The following is a 19,908-nucleotide window of genomic DNA, read 5'->3' on the forward strand; positions in this document are numbered from 1 at the left end:
AATTTGGGAAGATTAAATAGTCTGGTCTCCAATGATAAAGGAAGTTATTGTTTCCTTAAACCACGACTGCTTAAACTGAGCTGCTAAATGAGTGTTGTTCAACAAAAACAATACATTTTCCACAAATATAAACAGACAAGAAGGCTTGATTGAGAAATTTATTGTTTAAAGATATGCATTAACATGCAAATTATAAAGCAAATTAAGAAATATAGATTTTCTCTCCAACCATCATAAACCAATTTTGCCCAAGTTCAAAAAAAAAGAAAGAAAGAAAAAGACCTGGCACTGGTCGTCAAATAATAATAATAATGATATTAATATAAAACTCACAGGATTATAGTTTGTTTTTGTCAATAAAGACAAGGTGGGCTAATCCTGCAAACTTTAATCATGTCACTACTGCTACACTGGTGGTGCACACTGGATGTACTTTCAGTTTCCCGGTGCTCAGAGACTCATGATGCTAACTACTTTGGATAAAACGGGGTTTATCATCAACACATGCTGAATGAACTCTAACATCTTTGAAACTTTGGCTACTTCAGAGAAACATCTTTCACATTATTGCTCCTATGAAAAAGGACTTTCACCCTAAAACACTTTGGTCACAAGTTTTAAAATAGAAGTTTTAATCTACCTACTGAACTGTAGGTGTGATTTCAAGGAAATCATTAAGGTCCCATCAAATGCTACAAGGAAGGTGAAAATCCATATCAGGATTCATGCACTTCAAACTTTTTTTCTTTTGTATGAGGCATAAAATTATTCACTTACGATTTTTGTGTTCATCCATTTGAAGACACACAGATTGAGAAAATAAACACAATACAAAGGATTTCCCTCTCCGAAAGGCACTGTGGGTCCAACAAATATAAAATCATTTGCATCAATAACTTGCAAGGATTTAAGAAACAACCTTTAACACAGTGTGGTTACATTACACCCAAAGCTGAGAATCAGAAAAAATAACATTTTGTTCATAACTGAGGGAGAATCAGAAAAAGGGGACATTAATACTGTACATTCACTACTGATTATTAAACCACTGAAATATGCTCCAACACACAAGAGGAGTTTTTCATTGCACCACGTTTAATTTGTACAACAACGTCGACGTATTTCCTTGATTGGACACATTAGCTCATCTTATAGTGAAGCTAAGGTGTTTTTACTGTATTGCAAATACATTGTTTGGACGGTAATCCAGTCCAGTCCAAGACAAGCCCTGTAACATATACGTCATGCTACACTTTAAAAGGAAAAAAGACCGAAATAAACTTTTTTGCATTTACAGGACCTGTCGTATTCCTCTCCTCATTAAATTATATACAAAAAAAAAAAAAATTAAAGAAAAACTTTAAAGATTGAGCTTCTTGCCTTGGTGCAACCTTAAATACATTTTTAGCACAGCAGACAGGAGCTTAATAAACAATAAAAGTGAAGCGGGGCTTAGTTTCCCGCCAGATTTAACTTAGGAGTCTGGACCCAACACTGGGCTTCAAAATTATAACCATCTTTCCCAAAATGGAAAATAAAAATAAGCAAACATGTAGCACAAAAATAACAGTCACATTTTAAACATAAGCAATAATAATTACTTTACTTTATAGATGATTATGGAAAAATAAAATCTGCTGTGCTGACTGGTCCCACTTCGTTTCAGCTATTATTTTTCAGCTGTGGTGTTTGTTTCTGCTGGGCTTCTGTAGGTCATAGTGGTGCATCACTGCAGCTCGTCTCCACAGAGAGACTAACAAGGTGACAGCAAACAGTGAAGAGTTTGTTCCTTTAAAATAAAGGCTCCGTCTCCTCAGTAGCAGGGTTTGTTTGTTTTTTTAAACCACTGCGGACAGCACACTTTGCTCCAACGTGATTGCATCTAATGTCAGCAGGTAGGCTGCTTTTTAAAACCAAGGGTAAATTTAAAAACCTTTTTTTGTTTCTTTGTTTAAAAATGCATACAAAGCTGTGAATCAAGTTTAGTGTTTGAAAATAAGAAGCGATTTTTAGCCCAGCCTTAGCTCGAGTTTAGATTCAGAAAATCATTGAGTAGTACAGACCGAAAAGGTCAGACTTTGTAGATCATCATAATAGCAGGATTCAGCCTTCTGTAGTTTTCTCATCATACCGATAACCTGCTCGACACTTGTCCACATGCGTTCAGCTCTACCTTCTTTAGATCTTGCTGCTCCGGCTTCAACAGCAGACGTCACAGATCTGCTCCTTGTGCCACTGAATTACAACATTGAACCACCTGCTTTGACTTTTCTGTGCTTCTACTCTCTTTATTAACAAATCGCTCTCCAACTTGAACCCCTCTGTTACTCTACAGTCTCACATTCACGTAATATGCCTGCCTCCACAGCGGATAAAAATATAATAAACATGACCATCCAGGTAAAGCGACTGCTTCAGTTAAGAGTGAAATTAGGTGATAAGGCCAACAGCAGGAGGACTGAAGTGTTGCTTCATATATCTGTTTGTATACAGTGCTTCCTCGTGAGGCTCACAGGCTCTACTGCAGCGTTACTGATGCTCTCTTTCACGCTCTTATCTTCCTCTGGCTTTGAATCTACCACTTCACCTACATTCTCCTCACTGATGTACAGAAACATGCCACTACTTCCCTCTTTAGGCGAAGCGGGTGGAGATGCAGACAGCAGATGCTGGGTGAAGGCCGCATGGCTACTCCGTGATAGATTATGCTCCAGGCGGTCATTTTCAACCTCAGGCATGGGTGTGACGGTGATGTCGTTGAAGGCGGTTGCTGCGGGATGACTGAGGGAGTCCATCGGGGCGGAGCAGGGCGGATGAGCTGGTCTTGAGGTTTCAGGGTCGGAGCAGCTCAGCTCTGAGGAGATGTGGCTGCAGTGGGAATCGGCCACAGAGGGCAGACTGCCGCTCAGGGACGGTGAATCAAACTCAGAGGAGTTTGTGCTGCGCTGCTCCAGGAGCTGAGCATCCATATCTCCTTGTGTTTCATTCATTTTTGTTTCAACTTTGCAGCCACTAGCTGTTTTCCAAAGCTTTCCTTTGCTCTTTTTGCCACTCGAGGGGGAGGATTGCTTTGACCAGGAAGATGAGGGGCAGCCATGACTGTCATGTTGCATACAGCTACAGTTAGAGGGGCACGAGCCACCGCTGGCTCCTTTAAGGCCAGCAGTGCTGCTGCTACAGCTCGCTTCATCCAGGCTGCTACTGACACTGGAGTGTCTCACCTTCTCCTGTTTGGACTCGACATCTGCCTGAACCTCCAGACTGTTGTCTCTGCAAAATAACAAGTAATGAATTTAACAAAAACATGGCTATGTGTAATTACATACATTTTTACACACATACTTTTAATTGCAAAACAATCATGTCATACATTTTTCTGCTTGTAGGATGAGTATGTTGGGACTGTTTACCTTTCCAGAGGCATGTAGGCACTGAGGATGGATCCTGCCATAGCTTTCGTACTTGCGTTGTCACTGACTGTCCCGAGACTGACAGTGGCCGACTCTCCACTCAGACTGCAGCGCTCCTTCTGGACATCGGCCTGCACTTCCATCCTGGATGAAATGAACAGTTGTTAGAATTTAACCATGATAACAATATCAAATATCAACAAAAGCATGGAGTTATGCTGCTCCTAAACAGAGTGACAGACAAACTTGGCTGAAAACATAGTGACGAGAACTGAGCAGAAACTATCAGGTCAAGTTACCTGTTGTAGCAGCTGCCTGACAGGCTGCCGGTGATGCTGGTCCCGGCAAGGGCTGTGGTGCTGGCGTTGTCACTCATATTGTCCCTCTGAGTGGACGACATGCCACAACGCTCCATGTGGCTCCCGCTGACACTGAGACTCAGGCCCGTCAGACCACCGACACTTGCGCCATCGCCGAGGCTGGGATTGTTAAGCCGTGTTTCTGCTACAGACGTCGTGTCTATGGAGACATAACGTCACAGTTGAAACCAAAAGCCCTCATGAAAACACTGAGTTCATCCCTTTGACTTTTACAAACAACTTCACTGACTTCCCCCCCGGTAAATATATTACGTAGTGTGAAGCGAACATGTTGATATGTTCTAAGGTGTTAACAAAAGCCACTCTGTCTCACACCTTATGTTCATGGAAAGGCCAGATTCCCCACTGTCACATGGAGTCATAAATAACATTCCGTGTTGACAGAGGGTGCGAGACATAGTCTCTTCCCTTCAGAACCTCCCTGACAAGCAAGACAACTTCACTCAACAGTCAGGCTGACAGTGACAAAAGCACCAAAAAAAACAACAACCCCGAATGTGCACCAGACATTTCACACCATCATACAACTCACACACTTATCCGAGTCTCCTGTCAAATGTTGTGTTATTTCATGGGCTATGAATAATTTGCAGTGTGCACACAACAGGTGCCAAGAGTTTCACATGTAACTCAACATGCCAAGCAGGGTTGGCAAATCAGTGCAAACACATACCAAACCTCTTGTGCCATGGTTGTTACAAATTGCAAGTGTATTCCAGATTCTCTGGTTTTATGTTACACCTTGATGAAAAGGTTATGTCTACAATAACACTCGCAAAATAAGCAAATAATACTAATGTTCCTGTGTGGTAATACCCTTTCTTAAGGGATAATCATTGTGCATTAAGTTTTACTAGCTTGTAGATTCACATCATTGTAACACATTCGAAAAAACATGACATTGCTTCACTGTTTTTGTCTATGAAAATGCAGAATTCTTTATTTTCCAATGTCAGTTCCACTTACCTGTGGCTGCAGCCCCACTGCCTATGTTGTCATTTTCATCATCGAATTCTATTCGCACCCCTTTGCCGTTGCCAGCTGACACTCCACAGCCACCGCTCCGGCACAGTGAAATCGGGACAACTCCATAGACATAAGCCAGCATGATGGGAACACCGATGCCTAAACAACACAATGTAAACACACACTTAAAAACACATTGTGGGTCAGGGGTAAATGCCAAACACGGCGTATGACAAATTCTTCTCCAAAAGCAAAAAAGTAGCAGAACATCTCTGTTGACATGAACTGTGACGAATGCTTTGGGACACTTTTCAAACCTCATATGATGCTGGAACACATGCTTCGCGTTCTACTAACGACCCGCAGAGAAAACAAAACCTTGTGAATAATTCAAATGTAGTTAAGGAACAGATGGTGCCGCGGAGAAAGACAAGAAGGAAAAAAAACAAAAAAAACAGCTCCTACTTACCAACAGTGACCGCAGCAACCACAGGCGACACGATCACAGACAGCGTCACACCACCAGCTATGACCAAGTTCCTCTTGTGTTTAGAGATGTCCTTGCCCTCGTAGCGGTTATGGATCTGAGGGACAAAATGTGGTCTTTTATCTTTAGAGATTAAATCACAATATGAGCAGATGTGACTATGAAACTACAAACAATCCAGTCTGTCTATTACACATCGTAAAAGTGATTGAATCAATAAAATGGATTAAGTCTACTCAATACAACTGAGGTAGTTCTAAATCTTCCTGCATCTTCCTGCACGGAAATGTTAGGCCTACAGTATATGCTACAGTTGATAGTGGATACTTACACATAAAATGTCACAATGTCAGAAATATAACAGATAATTTACATGCCATGGCTTTGTTTTATTCCTTATAAATCTATTGTACATATTTTACAGCAACTTTAATGATACAACACAGAAAATTAAAAACATGTATTTATTTCTGTTTATTAACCTTTCACTGCCCACCTGCAGCCCCGTCAAGGACCACTAGGGGGAACTATGAGGTTCTATGTATAACAGACACATTCTTCTGCTTTAACATTGTAATTTTGACAAAATCATTTGAATTCTTCAGTCAAGCACTTTTCAGAATCACAGTGTTCACATTTAGTTTAGATAATTTCATAAATGTCTGGTCACAATCACTTTATGTTTCCCTTTGTCTAAATAAATAGTTAGTTATCCATAATATTACTCAGCTTCCTGGTGGTAGCACTCACCTTTCTTCCCACGTAGACTGGAATACCAATTATCATTGCGGGGATGGCGATGCCTGCGATGAGGGCGATGCCCACAGGGGCTCCCACCAGTGTGCCAAGTTGCCAGAGAATCTTCTTCTTTCTGCTCCAGGGCTTCTTACCCCAGAAGGTGCAGCCTGACGGACTGAGAGGAAAATGTGTGTGTGAGCAAATGCTTGTTATTAGTGTTAATGAAACAAAAATGTGCTAAAACAAAAGCATATTAACAGATGAGATCAATCGTAGACTTTGACACTCAAAGGAGACATAAATACACATACAAAACTGCTCCTCTGCACTACTATTCTTTTCTCCATTTTTGATCTTGGGTTAAATTTTTCTTGTTTGTCTCACCTCAGATAGTGCAGGTCAGAGATCTCCTTCATGCAGAGCCAGCAGAACTCACAGCCACAGACAGCACAAGTCATGTGATTACAGCTCCCATCGTTCATCTTAATGATGTAGGCCGAGCACCGAGGACATGGCTTGATGTCGTCACCTAGTGAGGTTGATTGCAGGTAAGTCAGAGAAGCCTTTTAAGTGAAATCATCTGCACATATGGTGTGTGGTAGGTATGTTGGTACACTGGGAGAATTTTTTCACGTCTTCAATAGCGTAAAAACTGGGCTAATTAGCCTGTGGGCATCAGCATTAAGGCTTTAGTTAGTAATTAATTACCCGCGGCTCCACTCTCTTGGCTGTAACTGAGGGAGGAGGACCTGAAGCTCCGCAGCTGGAGGTTCTGAGCCCTTTGTTGTCGTGCTGTGTCACACGTCTGGTTGGGATGCCACAGCTGTTTGCAGTGGTAGCAGAACTCTGTCCCACAGCCGTCACGTCCACATGTGATCTTTGGGCAGCTGGCGCAGCCGAATGCAATGACTGCATAACTGAGAGAGAAGTAAAACAGAGACAAACTGGTTTTAGTAGTTGCTGGTGAGAGTGCATGGGTGCACTAGGGGTCAGCACAACTAAAAGTATACGATCAGTGTAGGAAAATTAAAATGGGTGGTGTGTAAAATGTGTAAATATATAAATATATAATTTCACGGTATATATTCGTACTGTTTCCATCTCCAGGAATGTGTCTATTACATAAACACAAGAAATCAGATGTTAGACTTTCCACCAAAGAGCTCTGTTACAATTATAAATCAATACTGGAACAATCAGTTCTGCTAGCTACTGCATGTCACAATGGTGTCCCTCATCAATCATTACAGTCAGTTTAAGCAATATTATTGAATACCACGCGCAGGACAGGGTTTATTCCGACAACGGTTTTATTATTAAGTAGGAAAATCTAACTGTTAATCAACAAAAACAGCAATTTATTGTTACAAGTGTTCTTAATTATAACTATAACTTTCCAATAAGCAATCCTATTTTTTAGTGAATGTGGGTGGCTCCCGTTTATATTTTGTTGCTCCTCACAAACGTGAGTCCCACTTACACCATTGAAAGGACTGTAGAGAACCTGAGAAGCCATTAATCAAATATGTATGACAACCTTGACTATTCCCTGAGATTCATGCTCCCATAGCAGGGTTATTATGGTACGTGCAATAAGACAAAAAACAAACAGCAACTAACAAATCACCTGGACAATTGGATCTACAGTGGAACTTCCCCCTATGCATAAGCATGAATGCCTGGTGTGAGAGTCTGTATGAATGACTCCGTTGATCCACTCAAAATCTACATAAATCCAGCTAAATTCAGAAGTTAATAAATTTTCTACAGCAGGACAGGGGTGCTTAATGAGCTCAGCACAAACTCCACGGAAAAGAAGACAAGTCAGCAGCAGTGATGATGACATCAGCTCACTCACACACACACACACACACACACACACACCTATTCTTCACAGGACACTGTATTGACTTCCATTCAGTTGGACAGCATAAACAAAGCCTGATATCTAACCTTAACCATAACTAGTAAATGACTAATCCAAACCTTAACCTAACCACAGTTCATATCATAGTCCTAACCTTAACCAGTTATTCAGATTTTGCTCTTTTAGGAGCAGGTCTTGGTCTCCGTGAGGACTACCAGTCTAATATATGTAACATACCTGACTAAGTGGGCCTGACGGTGGTGTAGTTGTTAGCACCCTTGCCTTGCAGCGAGAAGACCCGGGTGGGAATAAGGGCCTTTCTGCATGGAGTTTGCATGTATTCCCCGTGTGTGTGTGGGTTTTCTCCGGGTTCTCCAGCTTCCTCCCACAGTCCAAACACATGCAATGTGGGGATTAGGTAAATTGGACACCCTAAATTGACCATAGGAGTGAGTCTGAGAGTGAATGGTTGTTTGTCTCTATCTGTAGATAGATGGCGAACTGTCCAGGGTGTACCCCGCCTATCGCCCGATGTAGCTGAGATTGGCACAGCACCCCCTGCGTGGAGGATAAAGCGGTAGATGATGACTGACTGACCTGACTAAGTCATAGTTCATGACAGAAAAGATCTTAAAGAGATTAAAAATATATTAAAATATATACACAGTACACAGACACACACACATACACACACACACACACACAGAGAGAAATAACTAGATTAAAGTATTTAATCAAATAGAAATGAGTTCAACTACAAGAAAACTTGTAGAACTCTTAAATCCAAGTCAGCCCCAATCATACTACATTCAACATCTATGGGAACGATCTGAAAAATACAGTGTGTTCAAACTTGAGCGCTGCTCAAGAAGACTGGGCCACACTACCTGTTGACAGATGCAGAAGAATCACTGGCTGTTACAGATGTTGTGCAACATTTAATTCAGGGTCCATGCCATTTCCATTTATTTTATTATTTACAATATTTAGTTGAATCAAATATTGAAAGCCAAGCCTGGATTTATGATTTACGCTGAAGAGGATTGTTAGATACAGAGTAGAACAACAAATCCCAATAACTTGTGTGTGCAATTACACAGGAATCAACAGTGAGAGCATTAAATAGTAGAGAGTGGCAGTGAGCCAGAGCTGAACTGTTGGGAGGAACAGAGCAAGAGGAGCTGGACCAAGCTCATGAAAGAGTCATTATTCTGACAGACAGGGTCAGTGTTGGTGAAACAAAGCCATGTGAGAAGAGTGAAGGGTGAAAACAGCAATCACTCAAAACTTAATTAATGGGAACATGGGATACAGAGCCCAAACTCTATTAATACAGGCTTTTTGTGTATGTAAAACTTCTGCCATGTGAAAAAGCACAGTGGGCTCTCTGTCTCTCAAAATTCTACTGAAAAATGGCTAGACTGTTAATAACATAACTTTGTGACAAGAAAACATGATGTAACAGATGTGTGACAAACACACAGACAAGGACATCCCCCCATGGTATCACTATGTTGAGAAGACGCTATGTTATTAAATGCGAGGGCAAGGTATCTCTATAATTGCTGCCAAATGACAACAACAATTAAAGTTGAAGAGCCAGTGGTGAAAACACTTTTTAACATGTTCCTCAACAATACATCACAAACTTCCTGTTTCAATGAGAGGATGAAAACAAACGCTGCAGCAATATCCAGTTCAGATAAATGAAAATGTTCTCTGATCATTTGAACGAGGACAGCACTTAAGGTCATTGCAACAGTGCACTGAGCAACATATGAAGCAGGGTGACCTACCAAGCAGGGAAAAGTAATGTTTGCCTGTGAGCAATCTGTTGAATGCCTACCAGCACCAAACATACTCAACCCTGGTCTGACCCACACATACACTATCACGTCCATGTGAAAGACAGAAACCAGAAACACTTATGGTGCTTTTCCAATATACAGTTCTAGCACTACTCGGCTCGGCTTGACTCTTTGGTATCTGCTGTGGTGAGTTTTAAAACGAGCCGAGACGATACTAAAATGTGACATCAACAGACTGCCGACCACTGGAGTCATGAGCATGACGTCTGACACAAGAATCAAACCCGCCATTGTAAAAAAAAACAAAAAACCAGCAAGAGCCTTACAGTGAGTATACATAGCTGTTGTCCACTTTCTGTGTGACAAAAAGCCACAGACCGAGCAGCAAGTACACCATCACCTCGTCCTCCATTGTTTGTGTGGCTGCAAGTTGATTTATATCAGATTTTTTTTAATCCATCTTTACTTTTTTATGCATTATTATTATTATTGTTGTTATTATTATCAATAATAACAATAATAATCATAATAATAATAATTAATAGTACTTGTTTTAGTACTATGTTTGAGCACTGTTAAATATACTCATTTATTTTAAGATGTGTATATCAACTACAGCCTATGACATCACAAAAATGACAGATTCAGTGTGATGACACATCATCACTCACATCTACTTTTTTTGTCTGACTCATCAGGCCTAGGGAATAAACAGGTCTTACAGCTGCAGGTTATTTATAACACAGAATAGATGCAAAAGCTGGGGTGAACTTCAAAAAGACAGATTGAAGCCTTTGATTTTCCTTGATGTAGCTGCAGACTGGGTTTTTTCTGGGACTCGCATTGATTATGACAGAAGAGAACATCAAGCACATCTTAGGTAACTGACAGAGAAGTGATGAAATTTGACGTCTTTGTGGAAGTAATTTCAGACCTGAAACAATTTTTAACTAAATGGCTGAAATAGATTAATATACTTATTTGACTGCTAAAGTTTGTCAAGTAGACTAAATGCCTTTTTTAAGTCATCATGTCAGCATGAACTACTAAGGGCATATATAAAAATCCAGAAAGCTTTCACCTCGATTCATGTGGTCTTTTATTTTTATGTAAAGAGTGGGTAGCAGTTACTTTATTTATATATAATCCTGAAGCTGTATTTCTTACCCACAATCTGGGGCAGGACACCAGCGGCAGTCAGGTTCAGCCACCAGCCACCGCCTCAGCATAAACTCCTCATACTTTTCCATGAGTGCTTGGTCCCCCAGGATCATCCGGATGTCATGTGGGTTAAAGCGCTCTGAACACTCTGGGCAGCTGATGTTGACACGAGACTCGGAGATCTCGATGCGGAGATACTGTCGAAGGCAATCTCCACAGGAGCGGTGGTGACAGGTCATGATGTCTGGGAAGCAGTCACGTGCATGGCGCAATAAACACAAAGGGCACTCCAGGAACTCTGATGAAGACCCTGACACTGATGAAGATGACACTAAGCCTGGTGCTGAGTGGGCAGAGGTTTTATCTTGTAAAGTTTCTGTCTGTCCAGTTTCGGGGATGACGACGCTGTCCAAGCCAGCTCCAGCCTGCAGAGGCCTGGATTTGCGTTTGGGGTCACGGTCGGGTCGGCACCGCCGACCAAACAGTGAGTGGAGGGACAGACGGCGCCTTTTGGGGTTCTTTCTAACTGAAGGGAGGCTGACAGTAGAGGCAGCGGAGTGAAGATCTCGCTCTGAGCCTGTGCTGCCATGATGTTGCTGGTGCAGGCTGCTCATCATGCTAGAGGGGGCGCTGCTGGTGACTACCAGAAGTTAAAATATCAGGAGACAAAATGAGGGAAAGCAGAGGGGGAGGCGGGAGGACTGGGGTATAAGGGACTGGGTGAATAGGGGAGGGAGCTAAGCTACTGGTAGCTATGACATAGTGGCTTATGGCTGATATGGGATGTTTCTTGAAGTCAGCTGTGTGGTCTGTCCTGGGTTTGAATCACAGTGATGAAGTGGTTTTGTTGAGGCAGAGATATGCTCATTCACAGGACACCTGAAAGAAACACATGAAAAACAACATAAAAGACAAGCCACAGCTGAATGCATTCATTACATGTCCAGCAGTAACAACTGCTGTACTTGAGGATGTAAAAACAAACAATCTACTCTGGATATGACAGTGAAGATAAGAAAAAAAAAATAATTGTGGGATGCTTCAATGGTTTGTGTGAAGAAAAGACCATCCTTTTGATAATTAGTAATTTTCTGGCAGACTGCAGACATTTTTTTCCAGGCGTGTCTTCTGTTTGCTTAGTCTGCTTACATAAACAACTGCATGAGTGTGCATTAGTCAAGTGTAGGCAAAAATCTGGTGTTTTTCCACCAAAGATTTCAGATGGGGCCAAAGCTGTGTAGCACCACCTAGCAGGGGGTGCTCCCACATGTTCATATATTAGTGTGAACAACTTAACATAGCATCTGTGAGGAAACTGGAAACTCAAGAGATAAAATTGTTTAAAAAAAAAAAAATAAGATTGCTGAAGTCACACTACAATTCAAAAAGGAACACAATGAAACAAGATTCCGCATCTAAATATAATTTGTTTCATTCTTCAGTAGAATTACTAGCCAGTCTAAGTAGCTAATAACACAAATGAACTGAGGTGAGTTTTTGTGAATGTTTTAGAAACCCCTAAAGCTAACCCTAACCCGGCTTCAACGGGTGACACAGACTCAGCTGAGAAAAGTTAATCCAGCCCAAACACAGAAAACGTGTTTAAAAATCAATGGCCGGATCAAGCCATACAATAACAGTGTGCCTCTGTACGCTAGGAAAATGTCAGTGGGAACATTTAGATGCTGACTGTACTTCCTCCTCCATGTCATCCAAAACTATACATAGGATTTATTCTCCAATGAAATGCATCCATTTCAATTTGACCACATGTTTACATCAACCAGAAATATGCACCCAAGCACATCAACAATGCCCACATTCACAAGTGTCCTGGGATGTGCGTCCAGGCTCTAACCTGCGCTAGGAGTAAATTTATACTCTAATCTTGCATCTTGTATGAGCAGTTAGTCTCCTCAGAGTTGTATTGCAAGTGGTCACTCAATGTGCATTTGAGAGGCCTTGTAAACAACAATCCATCTGAACAGACAGATTTGAGATATAAGGTCTAAACATGGCACCCTGCCTCTGCTACATACAATAATCTACATTTAGCAAGAAATTAATAGCATTAATAGTGTATGAAGTTTACCATCCCAGAAAATATTTGTTTTCAAACTCCATTGATAACATGGCGTGTCCCTGTACAATACCAAGCAAAAAGTACCCACTGACATTATCTGGCTTCTGCTTGATATATTCCAGTAATATATACTGATTTTCAGAACTCTCGTCTGATATACTTATCTTCAACACATGTGTCTTCAGTGAGTGTGTAACAAAAAATATGTGGTCTTGTTGCTCAATGTATAGTCAACTGTATACTAAGGACAAATGAGATGGAAAAATAATAAACATACAATAGGTGGATCTTCCTGATGTGCAGAAACATTTTGAAGAACTCAGTTCCTATATCTGTTTACACTAGATCAGGGTCTTAATCAATTTCCCCAAAACAAAACCCTGGAATCGAGAGGTACTTCTTTCTGAAGGTTCATAAACATTCTGTCTCTAACATTCACTAAAAGGCACTCGGGATTACTCTTCACACCATTATATATTATACAATTTAAATGACTCAACCCTGCACACACTTTGTTTTGCTTGTAGATTTACCAATGAAAATGGGGGAAAGGGGAGCAAGAAATCTTATGACCGGTCAGGTTTTGTTATCCATTCACACACAAATTATGTAAAAGGCAATTGCTGCATTTTTGATGTTCCAAAAAAAGCATCTTAATATTCTCACAGCTTTGACTTTGAAACACAAACACATCAGAGGAACTTTACCCCTGGGAAATTCAATGGCTGTTATTTCTCAGGAAATTAAAGTTCCTGTATCTGTTAGCGGGAAACCCCTACTAATGCCAGTGGACAAGCGATGCTCATTTTGGAGATAACAGGCCCTTAAACCAGTACAAACAACAGTCCATAACATGGAGTTTCCATTTATCGGGTGTGATCATTTTTAGAAGATGACTTCAAAAACTACTCTTGAGTATCCTGGCTCTGTGCTATCATGGATCAAAAGAACAAGAATATGCTTTCCACTGCTGAGGCATGAAGCAATGTCCTACTCCTAACACTATAATTCCACATCATAACAAAGCATTATGTACTGGGTCAACCCATCAAACCATGAGTGCAAGAGGAAACTTTAACAAGACAGAGCAGAAATTCCAAGCAACCCACTAGCCAATGTGAAATTACACTCCTGAGGACTAATTAAACTGGAAAAGCCTGCCTTGGCACTGTACTGAGTGAGTGGGACTTTCCATGTGACTGTGGCCACTCACAAACTGGTATGTCGTCCCAGTTACTGAGACAACCCCAGGGCAGGAAGTGTACTGCTGTAGAATAAATGCTTTCAACCTTCTGTCAACTGCAGTCAAAAAAAATAGACTTGCATCTGCTTCATTTGATGCTATTGTCATGATTACTGTAGCAATATGATTTAAAATCAGTGGTTTTTGTACTGGAAACAGTTCAATGCAAGTTCACAGAGTTATTTTTTTTTTTTTTAGGGAGATCACACTATAATCAGGGTGTCAAGATGGACTGGGAAAAAATAGCAACAAAATGTGTCACTTGGGGTAATGGTTTCTGTGGTAATGGTTTTAACAAGAAAAGCCCTACAAACCACAGGGCAATAACATATTGGCACCTGCACTGCAATAAACCAAATGAATCCCGGTTTCCATTGCCTGTAATTTCACCAACAGACAATTAGCTGCTCAACCAAACTGCAATTTGGCTAAATGTTACAGAACTATGACAGCACTGAAGCATGTCTGACCCAGATTCGCAAGCACAATTAATACATTTTTAGAGGATTAATAAGCTATGAAAGGAACATCTCCCCTCTAAAAATGTTTGAATATGACTTGAATATTATGAATATGAATATTCATGTTAGCTGTGTTACACAGCCGCACAGCTGCAGCCTAAAACATTTTATTAGATTAGGTTGATCAGACCATACCTTGGGTTACTTGTATTCACTTGCAAGTAAGAATGAGTATGTGGGAGTCCAATTTACTAGATTTACAATTTATAGAGGCATACATTGACATTAATGAAGTACTGGAAATAATACACTGGCCAATAGGAAGTACTAGTGGACTATAACTAAAACATTTCCCCTATTAATTGGGAACAGTGATACTTGTAGTATTGTGTTGCTGCTGTCTGGATTTAGGTTAAAGTGTAACTTCTTTTGCTCTCCATGCAAACTCTTACTCTCAAATAAATTAAACGCACAAGGACCAGCTTCCCACGACTGGAGACAAGTTGCTGAATGTGTTCTTCTGTAAAGTGTTCATCACGTACACTAATTTCCGGTGACATTCCAGCTGGAGGACCAACTTCCTGACTATGACAATGCATTCAGTTATTCGATTATAAAACATGAAAGAGCCCACAGACAGGACCCTGAACCATACATTTTTCACACAACTTTTATGTTTTTTTGTGTTTCTTAATCCAGCCTTAAGTAACATTCCTCTGAATAATATTCACATTGGGGGAAAAGTTATGAAGTTATTGTTAGACCGTTCAGTACTCGTCGGATAAAGGCCAACTTTTTGTCAGCCAAACATCAAAACAAATGAGTCGCTTAATGAATCTCTATTTAGTCTACTTTCTGTTAGCCAAAGTATAATAATAATGGTGGATGTTTAACAGAGAGTGAGGACAGGAGGGACTGTAATGGATGCCTCTGAGGCTGCTTTTAGGCACTATTTACTAAACAGTCTGATTGAGAGCCATGAGGGGAGGGTACTTTTCCACTGTATCTGGTACACTGTGATCAGGCGACAGTTTTATTCAAATGTCAGCGTCGTTGAAAGTAAGGATGCGTTAAAGGGGTGCAATGACAATGTGGCTATATTTTTCCCAGCACTAAAAAGGTTTTTTTTTTCTAAAAAAGCAATTGGCACATGAGGTTTTGTCAACATTTTATCTATTCAGCAACATGAAACAGCAAAAAGGGAAAAAAAGTCCCCATGACTCCTCTTTGAGTAAGGAAGATCAAATACAGATACCATTTGCCCGTAACAAAGGGATATATATATATATATATACACATACACACACACACACACAACAGGGGGGTTTAGATGAAGATCATAAAGGAAAACAACATCATGATGATTTATTCTGAGTTTAAAGGTTGTTTTAAAATCAGCAAGATGCAACAGCAGCAGGCAGTAATGCATGCAATAACATTAAGGAGATTTGCTGTTATTTTAATAATATTCCTGTATTGAAAGGTAATTCTGGGTCACTAAGTCATCTCAGAGTGAAGACAGGTTATTTGTGCTCCAATTGGAATCAAATGTTCTGCACCAGTTCTTGGTGTTCTTGCTTTCTTCCAGAGACTTAAACAAGATGAAGAATGTCCAGGCCAAATGCACAGGCAGTCAACATAATGGCTGGATTCTCAAGCAAATATTGACTTTGACTTCTGGAATGATCTGACAAAAGATGTGCTGCTTTCCTCAGAATATCTGGTATTCAACTGGTGGTCCACTAGGGTTATCTACGGTACATTATCAACGTTTCATAGGGTCCAGGCAACCACTGACTACATAACTAACTATTCAATCAGTTTCAATCATGCATTTAACCTGGTGCTACATACAGTAGATGCTAAATTTAAATTGACCAGATGTGTTTTTTCTTGTAAAATGCCAAGTTTATCACTGATTACTTTTCTACACATGATGTCACTGCGGTGCATCCTTATAGCTACTGATCTATGACTGAACCATGCAGGTAACAGACAATTCATGCAGAATAATGTCTGCTTGTTGCAAACTCTACCAGTCATTGTCTGTTCTGCTGCATTTACACTGCAGGTCTTGATGCCAAAGACATGCTGCTGTTTGACGACTTGTTAACAATGTCTTTCAAAATCTGAAATCTGCATTTACCCCAGTTAGACTTAAGAAGTTCAGTAGCAAAACCCACCCTGTGGGTTACAGGGATAGTGTCCACATGTGATCAGGGATAGTGTCCACATGTGTTTGCATTATTCACCACGATTGCATTTCTATGTGCTTGGCATTGACACTGGAATATCTGATCTGATTCATATTGGATTTCCACATACGAATGAGGCCTGGAACCAATCTGCTGATAACCGAATCCATGTGCTTTTGGGCTGTTTACACCTTCTTAGGTCATATCCAATGTGTGCCACATGGGAGGAAAATATCAGAATTTGGTCACATGCACCATGCAGTGTAAATGCAGCCGTAGTCCCTCCCTCCAGTGCTTCTTGTTCCACAAGAGGCTGTACTGTCTCACTTTTTTGCTGTCAAAAATTACATTTTAGTGTATTTGTCCCTAGTGCACAACTTTTGTAGCTTATTGAAAACGCCAACATCTAGAAACATCCCTTGCTTGTTGATTATTATTATTATCATTATTATTATTATTATTATTATTGACATGCAAAAGTGCAAATGTTTGCTTGGATTCAGAGCGCACACGTCTTGTGTGTTTGTATCACAGATGGCTATCTGGCTGTCAGCCAGTGACACAATGACATCAATGATGGAGGGATGTTGGATCCTGGATTATACAAATACAGATTAATATGAAAGATTTAGGATAACATCAAAAACATGTCTGCCGGTATATTGTATTGACACAACAACATGAATTCCCCTTAGTGGAATCCTGAAACACTTTTCCACAAAAGAGCACAATCCATCACTCATTCCTCAATCTCATTTTAATCAGAACTGTGACTTTGTAAATCTAATGGCTGAGTGGAAAATAATTATTGCTTTTAAGTATGAAACAAGTCCCCCAAACAACTGCTGTGGTAGGTGAAGGTGATCCAATTAAATAAAATCACCGTGGTCTGAAAAGTAAGGTGCTCATATGCATGCAAATCTAGGTATGGCAGTAAGTGTGAGACTGATATTATTTCATTGAAAAGTAATAAGCAAACACTGTGATTCATTGACAGAAAACTCCAATAACAATGACTTGGATTAATTTGCCATAAAAGTTACAAAGTACAGATGGACTGTGCACAATTGATATGATATCTACCTGGTAAAACATTGTGGACAACGCTGTGAAATGACAACAGAAAAAAAAAAAACATTGTTGGTGATCATTTCCACTCACTTACCCTGGATTTCCACTGGACGCGGAACGGCCGCGGAACGGCCGCGGCGCGGTTCTGCTTCGTCCTCTCCCAAACGTCAATCCCCACCGGGCGCGTTACGGCAGCGGCGCGGAGCCTTGCGAGCCAGCGGTATTCACGGAAGATCGCGCGATAATCTCGAATGGACGCGAGATCCCGCGATAGACTGTGTGTACAAAGGAAACAACAACAACACAGCTTCTTTCATTTCTCCACTTCCATAATCAGTCTCTCGTCGTCCATTGTCTCCGAGACCCTCGGATCAAATGACTGTTGACCTGGGAGCACCGGTTCTTGACGCAACGTTGAGGTGAAGTTGTGACCTGCGCATTGTGTTTTATTTTGAAAGGGGGGCGGAAGTGTTTTACTTTGATACTGTGTCGGACTTCCTGTCTTGTGCGATCTGCTTCGTTGAAATTTACGAGGTTCAGCAGCGGCAACGGAAAAAATAGAACTGAATCCTATCGATAGCGCTGCGGCGCGGCGAGCCGCTTCTGGGCCGCTGCTGATCCGCGCCGCAGCGCGGCCGGTGGGAATGCTCACATTGATTAGAATGGAAGCGATTTGCAACGGCTGCCGTTCCGCGGCCGTTCCGCGTCCAGTGGAAATCCAGGGTTACTCATACTATGGCAAATTCTTTTAAAATAAAATGAATTTATCAAAGAAGTTAAATGACACCTACTGTCAAAATATAGGCTGAAACATTACCTATCAGTTAATGTACAATATTAGGTTACTTTTTTTAAAGAGATACTACTGCTGTTATGACAACTATGGCAAATGAAACAAACTGAAAATTCGCTCCTTTTCATGTTTCCCTTTGAGTAATATTAACCTATTTAGGAGGCCAAAAACACACATATAATGTACTTGAGAAGAAGCTGTAATGACTAAGTGCAAATGTTATCTGTAAGCAACTATAACCTCTCTCTCTTTACAAACAACAAAGTAGTAGACTTCATTAATTGGATTTTGTGAACCCTAAACCTTGAGTGTAAACGACCACACCATCTACAAAACAACAACAAACCCAGGAATTACTTGTTTAACGTGTAAAGACAAAATTAAAATAATTCATGAGAGGAAAGTAGAGCATGGACTGGAAAATAGAAAATGAAAGTGCTAACCACTGTTTCTGTTTCAACATATTTACAACTTGCTAAATGACACCGCACTTAATTTGATGCTCGACACAGTTTAATATCGGATGTGTTTACCTGGCTGACCTTTCTTGACTTACTGGCAAACGAAATCAGATTTGACTAGCAGGAAGCTAGCGACTAACTTTGACAATCCCGAGACTTGCTGAGCAGCTTAGTTGTGTTATTATCCCGTCGAGTTCAAAGTTAAATCGTCAACACCGTTCGTCTAAGTTCACCTTCGCTGCCATGACTAAGTATTCGATGTCCAAAACAAAACATTTTTGCCGTTCTTGAGTTTAACACGAATTTACAAGCTAACAAGGCTAAAAACCGCTAGCCTCTCGTCAGCCCGTCAAAGGAAGTTCTGATCTGTTCCATATTAACCAAACGATGGCTACTTCTGAACATAAATGTCGTTCTTTAACAGGCTCTCACCTTCACTTAGGGACTTGGCGTTTACTTTACTTCACCACAGATGGATACACCGCCGTGTCCATTTCTTAGTCAGTCGTCGGTCGAAAATGTTCGGTAGGGAACTTCGCAGGACAGCCTGGGTGCATTTCCCCGACTGACTCTCGTCTGTTGTTGTTAAGTCAGAAAACCATTACATTAAACATTCCCTTTCCGGTTGGGTTTCCACAATAAAATTCATCCATCTGTTCCTTCTTCGTTTTCCGGCAGAAGAAGCGTGGCTTTAGTGCTTTGCCGCCCCCTACCTGTGACAGAACGTCATTGCTACATTTACCAGAGGAGAAGTACAGTATCAGATTCCTTGCTGCTCTCTTGT

General features: G+C 40.8%; 1 protein-coding gene across 1 annotated transcript; it reads right to left on the bottom strand.

The window, feature by feature from the left end:
- Positions 1 to 144: 144 nt before the first annotated feature.
- LOC131447449 (E3 ubiquitin-protein ligase RNF19A-like) lies at positions 145 to 19,714 on the bottom strand. Its single transcript, XM_058619242.1, has 10 exons — positions 19,557 to 19,714; positions 10,824 to 11,696; positions 6,690 to 6,898; positions 6,366 to 6,510; positions 5,994 to 6,156; positions 5,226 to 5,340; positions 4,757 to 4,915; positions 3,710 to 3,929; positions 3,411 to 3,554; positions 145 to 3,270 (listed from the first exon to the last, which is right to left on the bottom strand). Exons 2-10 carry the CDS (start codon positions 11,432 to 11,434, stop codon positions 2,472 to 2,474), a joined length of 2,565 nt encoding a protein of 854 aa, XP_058475225.1. The 5' UTR covers positions 11,435 to 11,696; positions 19,557 to 19,714; the 3' UTR covers positions 145 to 2,471.
- Between the last annotated feature and the right edge of the window lie 194 nt (positions 19,715 to 19,908).

Source organism: Solea solea, chromosome 20 (genome assembly GCF_958295425.1).
Source record: "Solea solea chromosome 20, fSolSol10.1, whole genome shotgun sequence".
Lineage (NCBI taxonomy): Eukaryota > Metazoa > Chordata > Actinopteri > Pleuronectiformes > Soleidae > Solea > Solea solea.